The sequence below is a fragment of the Phodopus roborovskii genome, unplaced genomic scaffold (genome assembly GCF_943737965.1).
Source record: "Phodopus roborovskii unplaced genomic scaffold, PHOROB, whole genome shotgun sequence".
Taxonomy (NCBI): domain Eukaryota; kingdom Metazoa; phylum Chordata; class Mammalia; order Rodentia; family Cricetidae; genus Phodopus; species Phodopus roborovskii.
The window spans coordinates 60536765-60564593 of NW_026126407.1; the positions used below are offsets into that span (position 1 = coordinate 60536765).

At 40.5% G+C, this 27829-nt stretch overlaps 1 protein-coding gene across 1 annotated transcript in view; it reads right to left on the reverse strand.

The window, feature by feature from the left end:
• The window catches only part of Large1 (LARGE xylosyl- and glucuronyltransferase 1), a 311517-nt gene that overhangs the window by 22124 nt on the left and 261564 nt on the right, over positions 1-27829 (reverse strand). The window contains exons 9-10 of the mRNA XM_051181466.1: positions 16780-16935; positions 8982-9145 (exon numbers count right to left, since the gene is read on the reverse strand). Of these exons, the coding sequence (XP_051037423.1) occupies positions 8982-9145; positions 16780-16935 (320 nt within the window). The remainder of the gene's footprint in view (positions 1-8981; positions 9146-16779; positions 16936-27829) is intronic.

The following is a 27829-nucleotide window of genomic DNA, read 5'->3' on the forward strand; positions in this document are numbered from 1 at the left end:
AACTTCTTACTACCTATTTCTAGTAAGGTGCCAGCCACATGGTAGTTGTTATTATATTTGATATTCATAGTAACTACAGAGTGAAGAAAGGGAGGTGACTTCTTTAAACCAAACAGCTGTCATTGAAAGGGTGGATGTCAAGATCCATGCATCTGCTGGAATCAGCACAGAAACACAGACTGGCGTGAGCTCCTCACTGTATGACAAAATTCCAGCAAGAAGAACAATGTTCCAGCAGAATGATGTCAGGTTCTATATTTCTCCTTTCTTAGTCTTTTTGCTGCTGTTGCTACTGAGTGTTTTGTGGTGATCTGGGCACATGAGAATAATGAGAGGATGAAGTACAGTTCCCCTGGGGAATGTATTAAAAGATGAAACGAATAGGGATACTATGGAGACCAATAAAAATTCCTATGCTTCTTTCACTCTTACTTAGCATAACCTTATGACTACCCAAACTACTATAAAAGAAATTACTTTATGTGAACCCAGTAAAGAATACTTAATGTGTCTTCTTGGTTGTACTTTGAGAGGCACTGAGCCTAGGAAATATTTCATGGATAGATGATGTAGGGAACTCATTGCTACATTGGGTACAGGAAACTTGAGGACATCTGATTACACAGAGGAGGATCAAAGTCTATATTTATGTCTAAAATAGCTGCTGTAAGATCAAGGGGACATTGAGAAGGTGTACTTACAAATAAACCTAGAAAACATGGTGTAAATATTAGCCCTCTTTTAGATTTGTTTCTTAAGACTGTATGTCTAGTACCTTGAAACCAAAGAATGGCAGGGCAGCATATTATAGTTAGTATAAAAAAATGTAATTGTTGACATCAGAGCTGTTTCCTACCTGGGCTACCATGAGGGGTGGTGCTCTTTGAGTGTAGAATTGATGGCCTGGGACTAACTTTGCTCCACAGACACAGAAGGAAATAAGTGAGCAGAAGGCTTTGTGAACATTATGATGTAATGTTGAAAATTTGGGGGAACTGATTTTGTAAAATCCATGCAAAACATGCCTTACTGCACATAATGCTTTCTTTATTAGGAGGAAAATTAAACAGGTTATCTCTTAAGAAGACAGAGAGTGTTCAATAAACACATCCCAGTGTCTGTCTCCATTCTTTTTCACTGACACTACACCTCCTCCATGGGACTCTGGCAGGGGGAACCTGAAAAGAGACTCTACACTCAACGCTGTTTGACCCAAAAGTTTGACCAAAATCCAAGTCACTAGTCAACTAATAGGCATTAGGATCAGAACCAACAACTCAAGTCTTTACTTTTCCTTGCTTGCTCCCCAAATAAGAATGTTGTGATAGTTTGCTTTTTTGATGATATGAGTAAATAGCTGACAAGAAGAAACTTAAGGGAGTCAGGGTTTATTTTGGCTCATTTTCTTTTTTGAAATTACATAGTCCATCATGGTTGGAAAGTCAAGGTGGCAGGGGTGGTGGTGAGGCAGCTGTTATGATGTTTGTAGGCAGGAAGCGAGAGCAGAGAGGAAGTGGGGCTGAAGAAGAAACTTTAACTTTTGCCCCCAGTGACCCTTTTCTTCATCAAGGCTCCATCTCCTAAAGCTTCCACAACTTTCCAATATATCACCAATAGCAGGGACCAAGTGTTTAACCACATGAGAGACAGGGAGACATTTTACACTCAAACCACAACACATGGGCTCTTTTTACGCTCTCAAGTATTCTCTATTCATTCCCCTTCCTTGGTCCCTTTTTGAGTCTGCCACTAAGGTCCATAGTTCTCTCATAGCTGTTGCTCTTTACATCTGGTTCTAAACAGCATCAATCCCTATACAGTTTCAAATGATACAAAGCTCTGTGCATCTTGTTTCATCCCTGAACTGGAAAGATAGGGCATCCAGGCCAGTCAGGTCTGGGCCAACCCAAGACATTTCTAGAGACAAACGTCAGTTAAAAAAGGACAGAGTTGTCAGTTTGGGTATTAAAGTTGTATACATGTGTGTGTTCCAAATGTGACACTACCATTTTTATGGTGAAAGAGCCAAGTTTTAGTGAGTGAGTATTTTCCAAATACAAAATGATCCAACTTTGGCTAGCTCTAGAAGCTCAAAGAAGTTCTCCTTTTCTGTTCTAAGTTTTCTCCAATTCACCATAGAGCATATTACAGCTGTCTGCTGCAGAAAACAAGGAAAGCACTAAGGAACAGAATCTTGTCATAAGATTTGCTCAAAAAAAAAAAAAAAAAAAAAAAAAAAGGAAAAGAAAACTATTTCTCTTTGAGCTATGTAGTATAGGAGGGCAAGTGGTGAATGTATTTTTATGCCAATATACATGTGTGTGTGTGTTCTTTGGGAAAAAGAATATCTTTTGTTGATAACAAAAGCTACCTCTCTATCTACACTTCATTTTGGCACTCTTACATGATTCAGATTGGTCATGTGACATTAGCAGACTTGATGTTGGAAGCTTTAAGAATTATTCAGGCACTTGTATTTGATTCTCAACACTTTTGGAAAACCATGAGACACCACCCTCACCTTGTGACTAAAACTGCAATATCTGCTTGATAATGAGCCACATGGTCCAGGTAACTTCCCTACCCTTAGAGTACTTTCCTAGCTAAGAGCAGATGACACCTGTAGGGATCCACAGGCACCCAGTCCAAACTGCTAGTCATGGAATAGTGAGCTCATTATAGTGGCCAGATGCTAATATTTGTGATAGTTTATCAAGTAGCAAAACATGGAAGTGCATGGTACAAAGCTGGATGTGTAACATGTACTCAGTCCCTGACAGCTGTAATGTCCTCATTTCTGCTTTTCAAACAAGCCTTATCCAACATTTTACCAACATTCCTGGGATACTACATAGACAAGGCTCCTCCATGTCTGAGGTTTATGTACAAATAGTTGAGAACACAATAAAGAAAACAAACTGAGATGAATCTAGATGGAGCCACACACTGGGGATGTAAAGAACAGGAATACAGAAGAAGACTCAAGCAACAGAGACTCAAGTGGGACAGAGAGGGTCCATCTGAGGTGATGAAACTCATGACCCAAAGCTATGCTGCTTCTTCAAAACCTGTGTGTTCAAATCCTAACTCCCAGAGTGAGCATTAGAAAGAGAGGGCTTTGAGGAACATTTATGTCCTAAGGGTGCAGCTGTTGTGACTAGGGCTAATACCTTTATAACAGAGAATCCCAACAGCTCTCTCTTGAGTAGCCTGTACCCATACTTGGGCATAATTTAATAACTTAATTTCTATAACTCTTTTGGGAAAGACCACACCCATGCACTTATTATTCCTTCTGAGAATCACTCTTTATTATAATCCTCATACATGAAATTGAATTAAAGTATCTCTTTTAAGCAAAGGTCCTAGAAAGTTCTGAGTAAGTGAGAAAAAAATAATTTAGAACCACGAAATAGCTCTCACAAGATCCTGAATATGCCAACATTTTCATCTTGGTCTTCAAAACCTCTAAAACCATGGGAAATAAGTTTTTGTATTTGGAAGTTCTTTGGAATATTCCATTTTGTTATAGTAGAGATGGTGGTCTAGATGTGGTAGTACACTATTTTAATCTCAGCACTCTGGATGCAGAAATCAGACATATCTCTGCTAGTTCAAGGCCAGTATGGTCTACAGAGCAAGTTTAAGGCCAGCCAAGGCTGCATAATGAGATACTGTTTCAAAATTTGAGGGGAAGAGAGAGAGAGAGACTGAGACTTTGGGAAAGCCTCAGGGAATTGGTTTCCCAGGAGAGCAATAGCACTGAGTAAAGTCAGCTTAACATGGCCAAACAAGATGTCACACACTAGAATTGGTTAGTGAGTGACGACAGAGGAAAGATGTCATGAATGTGGGCAGATACCTCATAGGGGCTTCAACTGTAGGCAGATGGCATACTCTTCTAAATATAAGATGTCACCAGGGACTTTAAAGGTATGATAAATGTCTCAAAGATCACCAAGCTTGTCACAGGGTGAAGAAATTACTTCTCCCTGTCCAGATAAGGTATGGTGCTTTTAAATATGAGCATCCTGAGGCCTACCTAAGCACTTTATCAGAGCACATTCCTGTAGTCCTGTCTCTATAGAGGGTCTGAGGGTTTGGGGGTCTGGGTTGGGGCTGAGACTGTATTTCTAGTTATTTATCTTCTACATTTATAAAGAAACCAAGAAACACACCAGGTCCTTGCAGTGTACAACCATAGTTACTTCTCCAACATCTTTATCAAAGGGACACTAGAGGACAAGTATCTATCACTGACTGACAAGATGTGCTATTATGCTATTATGGTCTTTTTTTTTTTTTTTTTTTTTTTTTTTTGTCAATTTGACATAGCTAGAGTCATCTCAGAGGAGGGAATGGTCAAATGGGGGAACTGCCTCCATCAGAATAGTCTGTAGGGAAGCCTGTATGGCATTTTCTTAATTAGCAATTAATTAATAATTGATAAGTTTACTATGTGTGGTGCCTTTCCAGAGCAGGTGGCTCTGGGCTTTATAAAAAAGGTAGCTGAGCAAGCCAAGGGGAGAAAATGAGTAAAGAGTATTCATTTGTGGTCTATGATTCAGATTTTCCCCTTTCTTTAATGATGGAATGTGGTGAGGAAATATAAATTAAACAAAACTCCTTTCTCTCCCATTTGCTTTTGGTTATGGTGCTTATTATAGCAATAGAAAGCTCAATGCCATCTGTCATCCTATCCATTCAAATCTTCTGTCACAATTCCCAGAGGCACCAAAAGTTGCTGGTTCCTCTAATGGTGGCTGGTGACACATATTATGATTGTAATTCTGGTGGGAGAGTTAACAAGCCCATGGGTCAGTTCCTCCAATTAAGCATGCCATTCACATAGGACCTATATCTGACTCAGAGGTTTATAAGCACACTGAAGTATTTCTTAAATTAAAAATCATTCCAGTATGCTGTATTCTAACTGGATGTGTAGGTTGGGGTGGAAGTGGTTGGAATAATTCCTGCATTGGCTTTGCTGATTCACTATAATTTTTATTGCTTCCTGCTACATGGTTCTCTACATGGAATTTTACAATTTCTTATATTTTGTAGGAGGTGCAGGTGATAGTACTTTTCACCATGCACAATAAACAGTATCACTTAACCTTAATCCTGAAGTTTGAGGTCTGACACTAATGCAATGAATGCCTCTGTATGTCCTAGCAAATTTAATTTTAGAAGCCTGAAAAGCTTGTAACCAAAGAGAAATATTTTCAGTTTATGTTGGAGGCAGCCATTTTTATTCCTAAAATTTGAGATTTACAATAGTGTTCAACCTGAATGGTTCAGAATAACATCATGGGTTTTCTTTCTTTGAAACTTAGTTATTAAATAGTTTATTGTTAAATTTCTAATGAGGAAGAAGTTGGATACAATAAAGGACAGGGCAATAGAATCGTGTCTCCTAAGTGTCCTATGTGCTTTAGGGTCTCATATTGGTAAGTTGGTCACCCCTAGTCTAAAATGTTAAGTCTCTAGATAACTTGATATGATAGCAGTTTCATGACTGCTAAAGGTTGCACTTTAAAGGAAGCAGCAAGCAGGCCAAAAATATTACATGTGTTTAACCATCAGGAAAAAGTGTGACTCAGGTTCCAACCTACAAGTGCTTCATCTGTGTGTGTGTCTATGCATGCATATATTTGAAAATCTAAACTGAAATGAAAAACATGTCTTGTTCCAAGTATTGTGAATAAAGGATGTCCAGGCTGTAATATAAATATTTGCTCTTGTGACTGGTAGTCACAAGATACATGTTAAGCTTGGATGGGTGTAATTTGAAAGGAAGGGTTCTATGGTCAGTGTTGGGGCTAATACAACTAAAGCTGGGGCTTTCTGTAAGGGATTATAGGAAAATGAGCTGTCTGGTCACTGTGGCCCAGGTCAGTATGATTCTCCTGCTGGCAGTGGGTGCAGGAGATTAGCTTGGCCAATATGACTCTTGATAACAAGTGAGTAGAAAAGCATTAGCCTGCACTAAACCCAACAAATTCTGCTATCAGTTTGTAAATTCAAAGAAGCATGGAGATGAATACACACACACACACACACACACACACACACACACACACACACACACACACGAAAGGGCAACTACTAATTTCTTACTATTTTCTTATATCACTACCTTTTCAGCACTTTACATTACCTTATGCTGTAGGATCCAATAATAATCAATGAACATGACTTGAAAGTATCATCACACTTCATACAGTGAGGCTGAAAAGGGCCATGTGCCTAACTCTAATCCACATGTCTCAGAAATAGGACAGTTGGGCTGAATGCAGGTTTTTATTTGCCCTATTTATTATCTCTACCTAATGCCTACTATCATGTCTTAGTTAGCTTCAACCATCAACTAGATTTGGCATACAGTCATCTGAGGTACTCTCAATTGAGGAATTACACAGATCAGATTGGTCTATGGCAATGTCTATAAGGTATTATCTTGGTTAATGATTGATATGGGATGGCCTAGATGACCATGGGTAGCACCATCCCTAGATAGGTGATCCTAGGCTTGATAAGAAAGCTAGCTGAGTGAGAGCCTGTCGTTAAGACAGTGAGGAGCAAGCAGTATTTATCCATGGTTTCTGCTTTTAAGTTCCTGCCCCAATTTTCTCAATGATGAACTGTGTCTTGGAAACATCAGCCAATTGTATTTTACCTCCCCAAGTTGCTTTTTATCATACTGTTTTATCACAGCAAGAAAAAAAAAAAAAAAGACACACATAGAAGTTTCCAGAAAGGTATTCAAATCTTCCCAGTGGTTCTTGACTGACAAATATATGACAAGGGCTTCCACAGATTCTTTAATTCAACCTTAAACAGAACTCTATAAGAGAAAAATTTTAATCCTATTTCTTGGGAACAAACAGAAATCTAAGATATTGAGTGAAATGCCAGAATTATCAGAAGGGGATTAAGGAAGCACATGAGACTTAAGATAGAGTTGTTTGTTCTTAGGTTTAGTGCCTTCTACATAGAACACACATTAAAATTTTGATCACTCATGCTGCTATCAGTTCAGGAGCTTTTGAATGTACTTAAGTACAAAGAAATAGGCTGGTATACTTTCATGATGGTCATTATAACCTTATGGATAATTAAAGTAATAATATCATCATTCCCAGGTAACAGCATATAAGGAAACTGAGGCTTAGAAAAGCAAGATGATTTGTGCAGAAAGTTAAACTCAAGAATGTCAGAATCATTGAGAACACAGTGTCTGTCTCCTAAGACTAGGTGTATTGCATAGCTATACCAATGGTGAGTATGTAAGTCAGAGGTGAATTTTGAGTGTTTTCCTCCATATTTCTCTCACCTTATTTTTTGAGAAAGGCACCCATTTCCATTCCAACACAGCAATGACATGCAGCTCCCATTCAGTCCATGCTTTTGGATGGAGCTTTGTGAGCCTCTACATGTTTGGGTTCTTGTTCCTTCAGGGTTTGCACATTCTTCATCTACTCATGACTGATAAGGGTCCTTAAGGAACACTTGTTGTGTGCCTGGTACTACTCTTAGTATACTGACTGACATCATTCCTATATCGATCCCCACAGACAAAGTGCACAAGGAAAGGGTATCCAGTGAGGAGTAGGTATAACTTAAGAAGGAAGTTACTCAGCCAGTATGAGCTATGTAAAAGGTAGGTAGAGGAAAGCTGATTATCTCTGGGAAGTGAGCTTAAGACTTCAAATCCCTTCACCTCCTGTAGCCAGTGAGAATTAGAGAATTGTAAGTAACAGCTGGAGAGATGGATGGCTCAGCAATTAAGAGTACTTTTTGCAAGGACAAGAGTTTGCTTAACAGGGAATACATCAGGCAGCTCACTACCATCTGTAACTCAGCTACAGGTGATTCACCCTTCCCACCATAGGCCCTCTTGACTCACTAGTTCATCTATCCAGAAAACTTTTTTCTTAGAAACTGGAGTGTTTAGATTTCTTCCTTGCTTTCTATATCTCTACATCAACAGATGTGTCTTTCTCAGATATTTTCTTCAATGACATTATCTAAAGAGGATCTCCTACCTGACTGGAACCATCTATCCCAGTCCCTTCAAAGCCTGTATTGCAGCTATAATATTACTTAATTGTTTATGGATATCTACATTCCTGATACTGGATCAAACACCCAAACTTTAAACAATGCGGAGACAAAGACTCGATCTTAATTGGTTTGCTATGGAGCCTGGGTATGAAGCTGTTTCAAAAGCTCCCATTGTGATTCAATTTGTTCCTTATCATATAGTTGATAACCACTCTATAAGACTGTCATTGAGAGGACCATCATAATAGCAGTGCCACTGGGAAAAGCCCAGTGAAGGACATACATGAGGACAGGAAATGGCCTTGTTTTTCTGGGGTTACAGTGGTGGATTAAATAAGGATGTCACCCATAGGCTCATATATTTGAAAGATTAGTTACCAGCGAGTGACACTTATTTGAGAAGGATTAGGAGATGTGGCCTTGTTGAAGAAAGTGTGCTACTGGGGTGGGCTTTGAGGTTTCAAAAGCCCACTCCAAGTCCAGTGCCTCTATTGCTCTACTTTCTTGCCTGCATATCAGGATGCAAGTTCTCAGTCCTGTGCCTACATTCCTGCCAGCATGATGATCATAGATTAATCCTCTGAAACTGTAAGCAAGCCCCCAATAAAATGCTTTCTTTTGAAAGAGTTGCCTTGATTATAGTGTCTCTTCACAGCAGCAATATAGCAGTAACTAAGCTACAGAGGCTGCAGTGTATAGACTCTTCAGTAGGACCTACTCTTGCTATCCTCAAGTAACAACAGCAAAATGAGGAAACACCTGCTGTGCAGCATTAGGGAGGGCACTAAGATTAACTTTAATGGAACTTCATATCCATTCCAAGTCTAGGAGACCATCTCTCATTATCTGTTGTTTCTGGGGGTAAAGAGTATCAGCTTTGGGGATGGTGTAGAGGGTAAGGTCATTGATCATACCTGTCCATGGAAAGCTGAGCGACCAAAGTAACGTCCGTGTTGTCAGTAGCAGGCTCAAACTCATAGTGCAGGAAGTACAGGTGGGTTCGGTGGACAGTGAAGCGCTCTCGTCGGAACTCATAACACAAGTCATCCTCATCCAGCTCTGACAGCTGCTTCTGAAGCTTCAAAGGAAGAAAAAGACTTGGGAACAGGAGGAAAGGCACCACAGGGCTCAGAAGTCTACCTGTGGTTGACTGTCCTTCCTGTGTTGGTAGTTTAACAGAAAGAATTCCCATTTTATTTCTTGAGCCATCACTCTAACTTCAAAAGATGACCAAAAAAGCAGGTACCTTCTCCATAAGAAAGCTGAGCCCTCTTGTGGTCAAGAGAGATAGTGATGCTTACTGACAAACAGCCCAGACAAATCCTCACAAACAAAACAGAGGGTTTTCCTAGCAAGTCAGTCAAATGATAGTTTGGTTTTCATTAACTCAAAGAAGATACTTGTAGATGAGGAAATCTCAAATGGGAAGGGTTTCTGAGTGACCTGATGCTTTTGTCTTTTGGAGCTACACAAGTCAGTCTTTGGGACATATAAAAAAGAGAAGAACCAAGCAAATGCATTGATGACACAAAACTTTTACGTTTATTTTTTTAAACCTAAATTTAGTCAGGCAACCCTCTTTCTCTTTTACCTTTCCTAACTTTCTATGAAAGTCTGTCTTCATTATTAGAGAAGTATCTGTTGTTCTATTCTTTCCTAGCTCACCTACTGAAAGCGTAGTCTAACTTGCTAACAAGAAATTTGGATGGCTACAGGTTCCCCTTGCTGGTAAACCCCATAGTACCACAACCATGTGAATGATGTCTGCTTAACAGACCTAAGAGCTGAAATCTCAATGACCTGGCAAAACACTATCTACAGCAATGGAAAGGGTGGGGGAAGTAGCTTGAATAAAGACAAAAGTGTTTTGGGGGTATGGCTTACATCATCACTGTGATGTGTGACTTTTTTTAAACTTGAGTGCACACATTTGTGAATGTTCTTCATGCTACAGCAGAAGACTTGGGCAGAGAAGACTTAGTATAAGCAGTTTGGATTCCAATAAAATTAAACTTAAAAAATAATATTATCCCAAGGGTCACACAACTGGTTCTGATGTTTGTCTGGTTACCTCAGCTTTCTCTATCACATAGCATCATACAATTTTCATGTCTGGACTTATTAGCCTGTCTGAAAGTAATAGACTGGTTTTCAAACAATGTGTCTTTTTAAAATCTCAAAACTGAGAGCATAATTCACAAGAAAACACATTAACCTGCTTCTCTCAATACAGCCTTCCATCACTGTAGAGCATTGTCTTCACACATTATGTCACTGTCATGTTTCTCAAGAGAATGGCAGTCACACATGTCACAGTGAAGTAAAGGGTGCTTTAGTCCTTTCCTCCTTCCCCTCTGTGGCATGGCCACATCTGTACAGTGGTGCTTAAAAAAGACATGAGTCTGTTTCTTTGTCCTTGAAATCTAGGCTGAACTTGGAAAAAGCTTTTATTACTAGAGTTCAGGGGAAGTAATATCCTCCTATTTTTAGGCTAGACTCCAAGAGAAAAAGTGTGGCTCTGTAACATAGCCAGGAGGCAATTCTCACACTAGCCTGATAGGAGAGGACAGGAACCTGTGGCTGGTACTTTCCTCGGTTGCTTACATGTGAGCAAACCCAGCTCTCAGCAGAGTTGTACTAATAAATACTTCCTGTAGACTACTGAGGTACAGGCTGTGAACAATAGGTAACAGATGATGTGGTATTAGCACTTAATGGGGGGCATCATAGGACCCAACAAATCTAGGTACAGTTCAGTTTCTGAGCCCTGTTTGGCAAATGCTCAAAGATTCACCAGATGTCCTTGTACAACTCAGATGCAGCCACACATTTCCAAATGCTCACTGGGGAGTCAGCAGAGATTTCAAGATCTGAGACACTTCTGGCCACCTAAGTTATATAATACGAAGAAGTTGAATAGAACTCTCCCTCTGTCAAAGAGTCTATGTACAACATGCCCCCCTTTAATATGCAAAGTTATGCCTGGAGGTCTCTGGGGATGAGTACAGATAGCAGTTCTACCCATCACCTCTATCCTCTGCAGGCTCTCCATTAATGCTTCCCAGACTTGATTTTTCTCCTGCCTTTCTGTGATTTCCTTGAGCATCACATTTTTCCTCTTGGCAAAGTGTTCCCTCACTGGATTCTTTTCTACCCTCTATTTAACTTTCAAAACAGCATAGATGTTCATTTTCTGGAAGACCACTGCAGTTCCATTCAGGACAGCTGTTCCATTTCTTCTCTAGACTTGAAGAGTTGCTCCCAAACGTTGTGAAGCACTTGTCAATTTTAACTGCAATTATTTAAAGGCATCTATTACAAGATGGCCCCCCATTCTATGTCCAGTGCATAACAAACTGCAAACAGCTACAGGTTACATGAACAAAAATGTTTTGCTGAGCACAAGATGAAAACTATCACTGTGATGGCTGCCCTCCAATTTTCCTTTATTTCGTCTCATTTTATTCACAGAAAGTAATCAATTAGTTTACTGTTAAGACTATTATTTTTCACTATTTGCATCCAAGGGTATTTGATGGCAGAACTGGTTTTAGAAAGCAAGCAGATGCACAGAAGGAGCTCATCTGTACAGGTGCTTATCCTCTTCCAGATACTCTGGGGGAGAGCCTTGTAAACCTCACTTAACAGCTTCAGCTTCAGATTCCTGAAGTCCCTTAGGCTGGTTACATCTGGGTCCATGTGTCCCCATCCCTCTCTAAGAAAGATGCTAATTTGGTCTCAGGTGAAGTTTCTGATACAGTGCAGAGACTAAGGTTACAGGCTGGATCCCCCTACCACATGTATGTGGCTTCTTAACTTTTCTGAACTCTGATTCCCTCAAGTATGAGGTGGGGCAGCAAAGGTAACTATAGGGGATGGTAAGAGAATACAAATATCCTACAACAACCACAGCAGGGGCATCTCCCCAGTCTGGTCCTTTCGGTTTTTTATGTGTATAATCATTTTACAAAATGTATGTCTTTGCATCACATGCGTGCTTGGTGCAATTCCAATTCCAAGAGAGGGCATTGGATGCCCCTGGAATTGGAATTGCAGAAGTCTGTAAACTACCATGTGGGAAGTGGTAATTGAACTCAGGTCCTCAGGAATAAACTGCTGGTTATTCAGCGTCTTAATCACTGAAGCCATCTCTCCAGCCCCTCTTCCTGATTTTTGAATGGCAAAAATATTAAAAAAAAAAATTAAACTAATCTAAACTAAACTATGCCTAGAAACCATTATTACCTCCTAGGAGGAATTTTTATCAACCAATGCCTTCCTTCCTTCTCTCTTCCACACTGTAGTTGAACGGATTCCCATTCAGAAAGAAAAAAATTGCAAACTCCTTAAAGGAGCAGGGTTGACTTTTTCTCCCCTTCATTTTGCTTTGTGGCCTTAATGTATTGACAAAGTCACATGACTTCTGCTTTTGTGGAAAGAAGAGAGCATTATGCAAGGAGGTTTCCATGTGAACTTGTGGAAACAAACATCTTCCTTTGATGAGTTTTTCAAATAAGTAATATGTGATAATGATATTAGTGATGAGGTAGTGGTATGTATGAGGTTTACATTTCTCTTTACATGGACCAAGGATAAAGATTTATCAAATTAATGCCTCTAGGAGATACTTGCTAAAGCACCCATAGAATGGTTTCTAAAGGTAAGAGCTGTACCCCATTCAAATTAGAACCCCTAAAACCAAGCACCTTGTAAGATATACAAGCCTATGTTGGTATCAAGAAGAGTGCACTCAGAACTATCAAGGTGTAGATTGCTCTGGCAGGGAGGGTTGGCTTGCATTTCTGGACCATGTCTCCTCTTTTATAAAATTCACAGTATAAGTGGTATGTGATTCATCTGAATCCCAAGTGATGTCCTTCATTGTGCTTATGGAAGAGAGCCTAGAAGGTGTTATTGTCTGGCTGCCACACATGTATACTAAGACACATCTGCCTGTGAGACTCCAAGGCACCCAGGTGCCAACTAAGTATTAGTATTACCTTTAACATCATCAAATACACTTATACTGATATGGATAGAGCATCAGCTCAGAGCTAGGTGTTGTGTTAAGCTAATGTTTCTGGGTGCACTGACTTACATTCTAGATCCCTTAAGACACATCTCCTATTCAAAGGTGAAAACCAAGGCTGCCATTCAGACCTCCAGCCAGGAAGACTTCGCACTAGACAATTACTTATTTCCCAGAATGGATATGAGCTTCAAATGGGATGCTAGAAAACATAATATGCCTTGATCAAAGTAGGCAATTAAAAAAAAAGAAAGGTATATATAATAAGATCTCAGCAAAAGCGAACAAATGAAATCCACTAGAAAATCAGTAGAGGGAAACATTACAAAGTTAACCAAGATTTTTCTGTGAGTGATAGATTGAAAGATAGATTTTATTGCTTCCTGTAGTTAATCAATTCTCTGCAATTTTCCCAAATGAGCTAATGCATGTAGGTGTGCTTTGTAAACTGTAGAGTGTTCCATAAAGTTAAACAATGATATTATGATTGCATTACTTATCTTTTCTAATTCTAGTGTTGGCTGGTTTATTGCTGACCATATGGCTGATGTCTCAAGAGGAACATACCAGGTACATAAATACAGTGTCTCCTTCACCCAGGGACTCTACAATGTTCCCAGGGAGACACTGGGCTGGAGGTTACTTGTACCCTGTTGTCTAGCCACAGAAGAAAACAGGGCTCCAACCAAGTGAGTAATAGAAACAAAAGATGTATTTTTCCAGAGGAAAAAAAAATGCATTTGCTAAATTGTTTCTTTGGGAAGCCAGCTGAGGCACAGGTAGAATTTAACTTGAGGGAAAATGGCCCTTTAAGCACTTCGCACTTCTGTTCTGCCTTCCCATTCCTAGGACAATGGTCTAGATTTACCTTTGAGCTCCTGAAAAGATGGCTGGACATGCCTGAGGGTTCAGTGGAAGTGTGTTGCCAGCTATGGCTAAAGGTGCCTTCAGCTAAGACCAGAATGTCCTTGTTTTTTTTTTTTTTTTTTTTTTTTTTTAAAATCTGTACATCAACTTATACAAGAGTGTGAATTGTTATGGTGTTTAAATTGCAGCAAGTATGTAATCATGAAATCTCAACAACATGGTTGAATTAACAAGATCTGTATAATGACAACATATATAAGTGCTCATCTCTCAACACATGTACACTGGAGCGATACAGAAGGTTGTGTATGCAACACTCTTACGAGCACACACACACACACACACACACACAGTTATAATTACAGAAGAGGTGATGAATCTGAGAGAGTGTAGGACAGAGGAAAGGGAGGAATTGGAGAGGAAGAAAAAAAGAGTAGAAATGGTATGTTTATTGTGTAGGGTTAAATGGCCAAGAAAGAACAGCAGGGCCAATGAAAAGGACACCCTGACCCTGACTTTACCATAAGAATAGGGCAAAGGAAAGAATACACTGCCCCTGATTTGACCCCAAACAAGAGATCAGGGCCAAGAAAACAAAAACAAAAACCAACCAACCAACCAACCAAACAAACAAAACAAAAGCAAAACCACCAATACATGAGTTTTGAGTTCAGGCCACAGAATCCCACCAATCCCTGAGCTTGCCCCCAAGATCGGGTCATATACTCCCTACAATCCCAGGACACCTGGGAAAGCCACCACCACCATACATTCCAAGAAAGTCTATATAACCCATGTTTTCGGCTCAATTATCTACTATTTCATACCTGAGCAGAAGCAGCCACCCTCCCAATAAATCTCTTATGTGAAGTTTGTTATGTGGTGTGACTTTGTGGTATTCAGCTTCTGATACATGTCCTTCAGAGCTGTAACACTTGCACCAGGGAACACCTCCACTCTGTCACCAGAGCAGAGCTGTAACACTTGCAAGTTATTTTTTCTTATTTTACATATCATCCGAGTTCCCTCTCCCACCTTCTCTCCCATACGCCCCATCATTCCCTTCCACCCCCCCACACTCCCCAGGGACGGTGAGGCCTTCCAGGAGGGATCATCAAAATCTGTCAAGTCATTTGGAGTAGGGTCTAGGCCCTATGGGCAGGAAGAATTTCTTTCTTTCTTTCTCATGACTTGGAGCAACAGAAAAAAAAAAATACTGGCGGGTAAGTAGTAAGACTATTGCTCATGCTTTCAAATTACTTTCTCTTTAAAGGGAATTCATACACATTACTTGTGTGTATGAGATAGTAAGGATGGGTCCTGCTGCCCTCAGATTAAAATATGAGAAAATGTGACTAAAGTGTTTATCACACAAGTACACAGACCTTAGTTTGTATACATAGCACCTAAATAAAATACAGAAATGAAGGTGCCCATCTGTAACCACACTGCTGAGGGACAAGACAGGTGGATCCCTGAAACTCCAGGTCTAGTGAGAGATTCTGCTCCAAAAATGAAGTTGGAGAGAAACAGAGAAGGATATACAGAGTATAACACTACCCTACACAAGAAAACACACACACACACACACACACACACACACACACACACACACACACACGTTGCCCCATAGATTTGCTTAGAGAGCCTGAGGTACAACATTTATCTCCTGAAATCTCATTTAATGCTCCCCTTCCTTGTAGTTACCATGAAGTATTTAAGTTTTATTGAAGCACACAGACAGGGAGAGAAACTCACTAGCTCACAACAAATCAATATGATTTGTTGTGTACATTAGTCAATAAGTTTCAGGTACCCTGGGCTTTTTTTTTTTTTTTACTCAGGAGACCAACCTAGAAACCACTTTCAGTCTTTCATGGCCACATTCGAGTATGTTGAGTGATTGTTCAGGAGGGCTGTCTCTGCAGTCCCTGGCTACATTTGGAGGAGACAGAAAAGGAAAAGACATGGCCTCCTCATCTTTCCCAGGTACCAGCATGACACACACAATTAGCAAAAAGCCTGAGGCTTTTGTTTGTAGAAGAAAAGGCAAAGAATCAAGTCAGCTATTTCCATTTTTGTCGTGATGCTGGGATTGGAACCCAGGATCTCCTAGATGCTAGGCAAGCATTCTGCCACTCTACCTCCCAATTTTAAAGACATTGTGACCATGAGTGCAATTTGCTTTTGGGAAAAGGTGCTCATGTAACATTGTTATAAGCTACCTATTTGCCTTCAAGCAGTCAAAAGAGAGCAATGAACTCATGGGAGTGCTCAGATTTATTTCCTCACTCTTATAGAGTTCAGGATCCCTTACCTTGGGAATGGCACCCCACATAGAGGGTGAGTCTTCTTATCTCAGAGCAAGATAATTCCCCACAGGCATGTTGCAAGGCCCATCTCCCAAGTGACTCTTGATTTTGTCAAGTTGATAGTACTAGCTATTACATTGCCTGAACCTATTTTATCCTTGAAGTCTCCTTCTATGACAGCCTAGGTTCCACCCAATGAATCCTGCAACACAAGCTTGGTAATTTCCTGGCCATGAGGCAAACAATGCAAATCTGATGGTTGCTTCTCCCTGGAAATTCACTCTGACCCATTCAGGTGAGCTAATGTCTCCTTTCAAGTCCATATTGATACACAGGAAGTGACCAGATATCTGATCACTGCCCCAATGGGCCATGGATTCCATTGCAGGTAAGGTGGCTTATTCCTCAGGGTCCAGCCCTAAGCTGACTGTAGAACTCAAAAAGGACCAAAAACAGACAATTGAGAATGTGGCCAATCTCTCCTACTAGCTATGGAACACTCACATTTTCACTGTTGACATCTGCCTCACTGGGGCAGCCAAACAGCTCCCGCCGTAGGAGGTTGCCATCATACTCTAAGAAAGTAAGGTAGAGGTTGCGGAAGAATTCCACATGTTTGTTCTTCACATGTAGCTTCTTGGGGGAGTTCCAGTGGATGACCTGAAGGGCAACAAAGAGACTGGCAGATTACAAAAGCCACATAACATGGAACTTCATGGCTTGGGACAAGGTGAGATATGATCATGGGTCTGCAGTTCATTCATCCACTCATTCATTCCACATTTTGGCAGAGTGGTAGGGAACCAGTGCTGGTGATGGATCAAATCTTGCCTCTTTCATAAGCTGTCATTAAATTATGGAGAAGTTCCATTATTCTCTGTGTCACAGGAACATTCACAGTTCTTGTGCACTGTTATTAGGCTTTCATCTCCGGAATCCTCCAGCTCTGCAATGCAGAGGCTGGGACTCTGACCAGAACCTACTTGGGGATGTAGTCAGTCCAGGAGAAGGACACTTGGGGCATGAGCAGGGGAGACATGGCTTCTCTCTGGGGGTTCCTGGTACTGAGAACATCACTTGGCCTCCTCCCACCACCATTGGTACTTTCCTCCCTTCAAAAATCCATGTCATAGATTTCCCAACACTCATAATAAGCTTCACAGTGCCTGATTCTCTGTCTAGAGCAGCTGCCTCTGACATTGGTGACCTCAAAGGTATGAGTTTGAATTCTCTCAACCTCTCCTTTCTGCTCTTCAAACACTGCACTGTTAGTCATCCCTTGTAATTTCTGACTTAAGTTTTATCTCAGGGCCAAGTCTATACATTATGCCTGGTTACCACTTCTAAATGTCACATTTCCTGTTTAAATAATTAGTATGGTCTCTGACTTCAGCCAAGACTGAGTGACAGACTCATAGAACTGCTATGAAAAGTAAACATATTAAATCTGGCCTTGGGTAAACACTCACAAAAATGTTGGCTCCTTTAGCAATCTGCCAGATTGAGAGATGTCCTAAGGCACATGACCCTGGCAGTTGCCAACAGAATATTGTCATGTCCCACCAATAGGTGGGAAGGCATAGTGGAGGGAAAAGCATAGAAAAGACATAGCTCTGAAATATTCAATAGAACCATGATGGAAGATGCCTAATTTGGGGCTCAGAGGAGAGGAATATGGTTCCTGGGAGAGATGGGCTCAAGGAAGCCATATGGAGAAGGTCATGCTCAATGGAAGAAACACAGCTTCTATACCTGAGAAGCCAACATTTGAAACTCAGACCTGGCCACTACAGATTCTGAAGAGACAGCAAAATGACTGCCATCACTGTGTGTAAAGATGTGCCTGGTAAGATGAGCAGACAAAATCAAACCTGGGGTCACTGTTGTAATTTCCCAATGAGAAATTAGATATTGGGCACACATTTTTCTGATTTGCTTGAGAAGACAAAAAGGGGTGGACCGAGAAAATTAAGTGAATATTTAGAGTATAATATGAACTAAATTATTCTAAGTACTTGATTATTAATATTTATTGGTACTTATTCTTACAAATAGTTCAAACTATTATGTCATGACTACTATAAGTGAATAATTTGAATCAATTTTTAATAACAAAAGTCCAATATGGCATCACTATGCATAGTACCCCTGTTTATGAAGGGAAGGGAGGCTCCAGAAAATTTTGTTTTTCCATGGTCTCACACCTGGCACCTTGCATTCCATATCAGAGGATACTTACTTGACTAACCACAGCACTTTGCTGTCTTTGAGCTGGATATGGGGCCCAGAAAAGGCAGAGGTCCTATAAGGGTAGAGTTATTGATGGGTAAAGGTGTCAGCAGATGTCAACAGTGGGGCTGAAGGAGATATGGAGGATGGGCTCTGGAGAAGTTAACATGATGAAGGACAGCAGAACCAGAGAAGGGCTGGCTCCATGATGGCTGTCCCCATTACTGGTCGCATGCCCAGTGTCTATAGAAGATACCAAGCAAGACCAAGCCTCAGCATGGAATAAGATGGAAGAAGTATCAGCCTTTCACTCTTCCTCTCCCCCCTCCCCCAATAAACCTCTTACATTAACTCTGTTGCATGCAGCATATTTGCTTAGTGGCAGGGCCAACCAAAAGTTAAATCAGTTCACACAGGGACCCTGCCCACCTGCTTGACCCTCAACAGATCTTCTCTCCCACCTGAAACAAATCTGCTTTCTTGTTGACTGGCAGCCTCACTACGTGCCTCTGACCAATCCAGATTACTGGGGAGCAGTATTCTACTTACTTTCTGTGTCTTTCTCATGCCCAAGGCCCTTGGCTCCGACCCTTTTCAAGATGGTAGCTTGCCCTTTTCTGAAATTTGAACCTCTCTGAATTCCTGGGATTCTAGGAATTGACTTGGGTCTTACTTCTCTGTCTCACTCATGGAAACTATGTCATCATCTATACCTCCTTGCTTCCATTGGGATGTTTGTTTGTTTGATTTTTTTTTTCTTTTTGAGACCCACTGAACATTCCTAATCAGCTATTGTTGCAAGACTACCAGCTAATGGTCATGGAGCTGGAGGTGTAAGACTATGAAACATGTCCAGATGGTTGCTTCAAGCCCTCAGGAGTCCACTTGGATCCACCTCGACTAGCATTTTGCCAGGTCCAGGAGTCACCTGGCAGTTCCACAGAGCCTGCACAGTGGAGTGAAACAGCCAGCTACTCCAGGACATGGTCAGATCCCAGCTTTCCCAGGTCCCCCAAAGATGAATGATGTTCCCCAGGTCCATATAAAGTAGTCTTGAGAACACGGAGTCCTCATCCCTGCCTAACCTGCTACCCCATTCTAACTCCTCACCTTTTTACAATACATAAAAAGGGAATAATGTTAGCATTCAGGCATTTATAAATATACAAGCTTGCTGTTGTGGTTGACAGGATATGTCCTCAGCTGCAGCCACATCTCCTATGCATATTAAATATATTCCCTCTCTGTTTGCACCCCTCTCTCTTCCTCTGCTTTCTCTCCTGTTGCTCCTGTCCCTAGAGGACAGTCTCCCTTCTCCCCTTCCCCCTTTTTTCATTCCTTTTCCTTTAATAAAAACCCCTCCAGGTGAATTCTGTCACATGGCAGTATTATACTGCTTTTTAAAAGAAAAGGATCCAAACCAAAAAACAGCACAATCTTTTATATACACTTCCTAGCATGCAATGTACACATATGCATGCATGCATGCGTGTGTGTGTGTGTGTGTGTGTGTGTGTGTGTGTGTGTGTGTATAAATGTTGGTAAAACCTAAAATGTAGGGAGATGAAGAAATGGTAAAAATAGGTGATGGGGTGGGCAAAAGTACAGATGGGCCATGAAAAAGAGACCAGGGGAGGAGGTTATAAAAGGAAAGAATGGATTGGGAGAAGTAGGGGCTGGATGAGATTGGGGAGGGGAAGCTAATAACACATAGGTTGATTTGAAAATACCATAATGACTTATAATACTTAGTATGATAATTTAAAGAATTTTTGAAAAACAAAAAACAAAAATAAAGGTGGCATTGGTTAAAATAAAGGGGTCAGAACATAATAACAAAAAGACATGATAGTGGAAAGGAATGCTGTTGGTGTCTGTGGAAGATGATGGGGACATTGAGCATGACCAGATTATCTTCTACCCACATATGAAACTACTGAACAAATTAAAAGAAAATAAAATATGGGGCTTCTGATATGGCTCAGTGGTTAAGAACAATGGTTGCTAGTGCACAGAATCTGAGTGGCTCAGAACTGTCTGTAACACCAGTCACAGACAATCTGATGCCCTTTTCTGGGAGGGAGGGAGAGAGGGAGGGAGGGAGGAAGGGAGGGAGGGAGGGAGTGAGAGAGAGAGACAGATGCAGTGAGACAGAGAGACAGGATAGAACACAGCAACAATCCAGGGTATACCAACTCTAAGTAGACTGGGCATGGGTTGGTAAACACACACACACACACACACACACACACACACACACACTTTCTCTTCCACTCTTTCATCACAGACAGGCAAGTATGCTGCAAGGTAGCTGAAGGCAATGGGCACAATCACTATGTAGTGACAGTGATTTTAAAGTTTATAAAAGATTCAATATTACTATATGCCATTATCCCCTTGTGGTACGTTTTATTTATTTATTTATTTTTATTTAATTTATTATTTTACATGCCGATCCCAATTCCCTCTCCCTCCCTTTTATTCTCTCTGCCCCCTCACATGCACCCTGACCACCCTCCCCTCCCATTCCCCCACCCCAATTCCACATGTAGGGCAATGCCATCCAGGTGGGGTCATGTAGATCTGACAGGTCATTTGAAGTAGGGACTAGGACTTCTCTCCTGTCTCTAGGCAGTTATCCCTTAATGCAGTTATCCCTCCATGGGGGATGTGTCTGCAAGGTCCTTTTGTGCACCAGGAATACATCTGTCTGAGGTCCCTTAGACTGCTCAGTCCTTCTGGCTCAGACCTATATTCAGGGTGGCCTGAGTCAGTCCCATGCTGGATGGATTCCCAGCTATCAGTCTGAGGGCCCATTAGCTCCCCCTTGTTCAGGTCAGCTGTTTCTATGTGTTTCTGCAACCTGTTCTTGTCCTCTCTGTCTGCATCTGGATTCTAGTTCGACTCAGTGTTTAGGTATGGGTGTTTGCTTCTGTTCCCAACAGGTATTAGATGAGGGCTCCATGGATAAGTTAGTTGTTGATCTCACTATCCGGGAAGGGCATTTAAACACACAAAGATTTCTGTTGTCATAGAAACAGTGACTTAATAACTGCAGACAAAGATTAAAAAATATTTTCCTATTGCATTCTTCAGCATGTAAATATCAAGTTAATATACATGTATATTATAAAATGCTACATACACACACAAACACACACACATACACACGCACAAATTTGAGAGGGAGTGGAGTGGACATGAGAAAAGTTGAATGGGGGAAGGAGAGGGTAAATGATATAAATACAGTGTGCATATATAAGATTCTTAAAAATTTTAAGATACATAAAAAATTGGTGTTTGAGTTCCTGACTGAAGCATCATAAACAAGTTTGAACTTTGTCTTGGGATTAGAATAAAATTTCCACTAGTGACTGGAATGGATTTACATATATTTCTTCCTTTGGATACTGAACATTTATGTGCAATAGTGCTCTCAGCACTGAGAAACAGAAAGCAAAAATAACCACCAGTTATGAAAAACATCAAAATGCCCTGTGTCCTGCACAATCAAATATTCAGCCACAATTTAAATCCATATGTAAAAATGAGCAAGCACATCTACTTCATTAATATGAAAATTTACTTTTTATGTTGAAAGCAGATAAATATATGTTGAAGAAGCAGTTGAAAGGAGTTTTCCAGTGATCTATTATTTGCAGATGTTTGATAAGCATGCCTACTTTTGAAGCTCTGGTTGAGGGCAGTTTGGAGCTCCAACTGCTTCACTGGATATGTCACTGCTAATCTTCAGGTACAGCTAGAAAAACAAACAAGGGTTTCTGCCCTTGGGTATTCTCCCCTGTTCATCGATTAACTCTAAACCAAAAGCCAGTTGAGTTACACTGATTTCCAGAAGGGAGATCTTGTAGACTACCCCTTGCCCAACTTGCTTGTTTCCTGAAGCCCCTAAGGTATAGAACCACACCTTTCCTAGTGCAGACCCTTGGAACTAGAATTTCAGTTTCCAATCACCAAATATTGTACTTCTCTATTTTAACTCCATTCTTCTACAGGGAGCCTGCATTTATGTGGTGATTTATGTCCAACACTGGCTTCTATTGTACCTGTCCCACAATGAAGTTGGCAACCAATCACTCTGTGCTGAAATAGATAGAGCACAGCTGCCAAATGGCAATGAGGTTTCTCAGTGCAGGGCTTTAGAAGACAACAGGTCACACAGAGTTCTTTGAATTCTGTCTTCTCTCTCCAACCCCAGCAGCCTCCATTTTAAAAGAACCTCATCAACAGCTCTTCACACTGTTTGCATATCCCCTCCTAAAAATGCTGGAGTAGGGCACATTTCTTAGGTGTACCACAGTATCTCCAGGAACATTGCTGACATTTCTAGGAAAACTGCTTCTGAGTTCTACCAGCTGTGTGTACCAAAGCCAAGACAGAGAGCTTATGTCAACAGAATCCAAAGAGTTAGGCTCCAGCAGTTACCAAAGTGAGGAACGGATGGGAGTTGAGAGTCAAAGAACAGAGTTTACTTTGTCTGCTTTGTGTGCCACTTCAGCATGTTGCTGGAGTTATGACATCAAATTCAGACATTTGTTCCAGCTATGCCATCAACTTGTCCTTTTCCTTTTCAGTGTGCCCCTTCTTCTCTTTGGGTCCTTCTTTCTCTATATGTGAAATGAGAGTTGAGGCAAATGAATGGAAAGAAATGTGTTGACATTTCTCTCAGCTGCCTGAAAATTATTTCAACACTGAATTTTAAAAAGTATTTCTAACTGGTAAGACCAGCAGGTTTTCTGTAAGGCCCCAAGCTCTGTTACAACTGCACTGCATGTTCTCTGAATTTTACAACAGTTTTGCAAAATAATGATTGTTTTCCTATTTGCCTAGAAAAGGAGACATAGGGTAATGAATTCAATGATAGACTGTATAGCAGGATAATTTGAGTTTGATCCTTAGAACCCACATAAGAAAAACTGAACATGGTGATGTGTGTTTTTACTTTGAAAAATGAGGAAGCCAAGACAGATGAAGCTTGTTGTTTGGCCCAATGAGCAAGCCTCAAGGCAATGAGTAACCCTGTATTTTTAAAAGTGCTAAAAGGTAGATGACACTTATGGAATGACATCAGAGATGAACAGGTGGCCTCTACAAGCATGTGCATATGTGTATGTGGACACACACACAGACACACACATCAGTGATGGCCACACAGCCTGGCCAGCCATGTATGAGAGAGTCCCAGGCTCCAGGCACAGTAAAACATCAAAGAACCAAAGCAAGCTACTTGAAAAGGCACTAACACCTCATATTTACTTGGAAGGCCTCCTTAAATGCACTGGTTTCAGCCTTGTAATGCCTAGATCATAAAATACCTGAAACCCCACACTAAGGTCACACAATGGCATTAACCAGGAGCTGGCCAGAAACAAAAAAGGTCAGGTCAGGTGTTAAATCCAGATTGGAGATATACTCTCTTGAACCAGCTAAGCTTTTCTCCCTCAATCTATATTAACCCTTTTGAGTAAGTCTTAACACTTACCATTCTTATTACATTTTCTCTGGATGTTCCTGCCTCATTTTTCATTGCTGACTGTCTGGTGGTGGTATATGCTAAGATACACTGGTGCCTCATTTTCCTCAAAAGATGTGGAAGCTGATGTCTAAGTATTATAACATGTTTTCAAACTGACTTATGGGCTACTTTCTTATATAGATGCTAGGCACATCCATTAGGAAAATATTGTGTTCTCTCATGTAGATGTCAGTATTCCTTTTGGTGTTTCTTATTTTTTGTATTCATGTTTTTCTTTCTGATGCACTCAGTTACCAATCTGTGACTGGATCATGATCTATAATTCATACTCGGTGTCTGCTACTTAAAATGAAAATGTTCTTTCAGGGAGACAATGTTGGCTGAATTGTCTCTTTGTGAGGTAGTCCTTGAAATTAATTTATTTCAAAGATGGTTCAGTGAGCAGTCTTATAGAATCATCCTGTAAGAAGATCATCGTCTGCTTTTTAATACATTTTATTTTATGTGTATGGATGTTTTTCCTGCATGGGTGGCTGCACACCCTGTGTACAGTGCTCACAGAACCAGAAGTGGGCATCAGATTCCACAGAAACTGGAATTATAGATGGTTGTGACCTGCCATGTGCGTACTGGGAATTGAACTTAGGTCCTTTGAGATAGGTCTCCAGTCCCACTGTCTCCTAATTAATGGGGGAATTTTTCTTTACTATTTTAAAATGATACCTTAGATCCCACCACTATATACTCTGAACTTCTTATTCTCCTTTTTCCACCTTTCATGTGCTAGAATTATAGGTGTGCCACCATGTTGAGTTTCTGTGATGCTGGAATGAATCTAGGGCTTTGCCCTCTAATAACTCAATGTTTTGTTTTAGAAACTATGTTTAGGCAAAAATCCAACCCTGTATTAGAGGAAAGAACTCTGGTTCTGAGGCCAGAAAAGAGGAGAGCTTAAATATCAGTTTTGTCATATTTACCTGGCGGGATAGGTATAATAAATTACTCTGTATAGTCCTTAATTTCATAAGAGTCTTCTTGCTGGCTATAACTGAGGTCATTTTTAGAGTATGATTCCTATCTAATTTAACTGGAAATCTGTGTTCATCCTGTAAAGATGAAGCTTTGTCAGCTGGCTTGCTGTGAAAATGTCAGTACATGCTGTACAGGGGACCCCACTACTATTGCATGTGCTGTGGTATCTTATCCACCCAGTATCAACTTTACTAATTCTCATTTGTGTTTTTATTTCCATTCTTTCTCATATGGGCACAAACAGGGCAGGGGCAGGTTTATATAGGGCATGAAAGAAAGAGAGAAAGGATGGTTTGGGGCTAACTAGAGGAGGACAGAGGTTGAGGAAAAACAGAGTTGAGGATCACATTTATGACTGCATGAGCCCCTTCTACTATTTTTTTTTTAAAAAACTATTATTTATGTAAGGATGCTTATCAAACAGCATCATCATGATGTTGGGGCACAACAAGTTGAAGTCTGTTCTCTCTTTCTTCCCGGTGGGGTTGTGGATGGAAAGTTCTTTGAGCTTGTGAAGTAAATGCTTCTATCTACTTGGCCATCTCTGACCAGCACCTTATTCTGTAATTGTCCCAGATGTCCTGAGGACTGAGACAAAGTCCAGTAAACTCTCTCCAGCTCCTTTACTGGTTTCCTGAGTTTGTGTACCTGTCAAAAAAACATGGGGAGTTGGAGAAGGTGCTCTTTTGGGTTCACCCTTTCTCTTATAAATTAAGTCAGGTAAGGCTAAGTCTTCAATCTTCAAAGATAAAGTGAAGGCTCTGAAACATAGAAGATGGAGGAGGTAACAAAAGTGTACTTCTCTGAACACTTGGGGGGGGGTGGTGGTGGCTAAGAATGAACAAAAAATAATGGCTTCTATTTTACAGAGAATATAATTGAACCTGGGGAATGGCAAGTGATTTATTCAAGTCAGTGAGCTGGTAAGAATTAAAACTGTTGTCAAAATCTATAGAATTACTTGGCCCCAAATTCTTGGGCACTTTTGTTACTGCCATGAAAACACTTTTCCTATTTGGAATTTTCTGAAGGAAGGTGTCAGCATTTTGTGGTGTCACCCAGGGTAGACAAAATGGCCAAGGCCAAGAAGCTTATTGCAGGAAGATGTGAGATATTTACCCCAATATACAATAATTATTGTGGTAGAAACCAAGATATTCCAAAGAGACCCTGTATCCTTCCCTTTGGCTGAGAGCCTAGTGCCAGCCAGATGGGGCATGTTCTCCTGAACAGTGGTTCACATAGTTCCAATAGCCTGACATTCTACTAAGAAGAGGAACCTGGAACCCAACACATGATGATAGGAAAGGCCACACCTTGAGTATGCATATTAAACCATGTATAATCTCTAACTTCATTTCAAAACCTCCAAGATGGACTTTGAAAGTGTCACTAGGCCTTTTGATCCTCTCCCCAATGTGGCCACATTAAATAATCTCCCATTTCTTTAAGTGTCCTATTAATGGTGGGTGGCTGAACTTTAGGCTGCCAGGTCCCAGGCTCTGACACTAAAAGCTCAGTTAAAAACAGTGAATACTGACTTTGCAGGAGTGTTGTGCTGGCTAGAGCATTTGCATTTCTTGTGTTTCTAATAGAACTGAAATTTAACTACACATTCTTTGGGTGACAGTTTGTATAGCTTGGTCTTTTGTGAAGCCTCTAGCAGTGGGACCAGGGCCTGTACTTGACACATGAGTAGGTCTTTGGAACCTACTCCCTATGGTGAGATTCGTAGCCCAATGCTCATATAAAAGGGGGAAGATTGGTGCTGCCTCAACTTGATATGCCATGCTTTGTTGACTTCCATGGGAGGCCTTATCCCTTCTAAATAGAGATGGAGGAGGAGTGGATGAGGGGTGGGTAGAAAGGAGGTTGGGAGAGGGAATGGGAGGAGAGGAGGGAAACTGTGTTTGGTATGTAAAATAAATAAATTAAAAAAAAAACAACAAGGTGAATATCAACTGAGGTTGTTGTCTTCTGGCCTCCATTGTGTTTGTACAAGGTTTTTAATAGTTACCAATTTTGTGAGAGTTTATAACATGAATGAGACTTCATTAAATAACTTTCTTGTATCTATCTGGGTTACACAGTGTTTCTCATTGACTTCATTAATAAGCTGATGACAGTTGTGAATTTTGGGTGTTAAATCACCTTTTTCTTACTGTAATAATCCCAACTTGGCCACGATGTATTTTTTATATGACTAAATTTGGTTTGCCAAAATTCACTTAAGATTTTTTACATCTATGTTCACAATTGAAACTGGCTTGTGATTTTCACATCATAGAACTCTATTTTGGGAATCAAGGATAACCTGAACTCGCAGAATGAAATAGAAAGTAATCTTTTCCTCATCGTTGGAAAATGTTATTTAAAGTTGAAAATATTTTTTTTTCTTATAAAAAATGCAACTGCTAGAGCTTATTTCTACTTGCCAACTAGGGAGCTGTGTCCTTTTAGGAAGGATTACTATAGGGAATGGAAAACAGTTTAGTGGGCAAACACTTGTTATGTAAATGTGGGACCTTCAACTAGGTTCTTAGCATTCACATAAATGTCAGTTGGGTTTATAGTCTAGAGTTTAGGAGATAGAGATAAGGGTATTCATAGCAAGTTGGATATCTAAACTAGATACATTGGTAAGCTCTAGGTTCAAGTTAGAGATACAGTCACAGTATATACAATAAACAACAAGCAGCAAAAACACTAAATGGTAACCTCTGGCCTCTACATGCACCTGCATATACATGTATCCAAATATATATGAACACAAAAGTATGGATATATGTATCCACA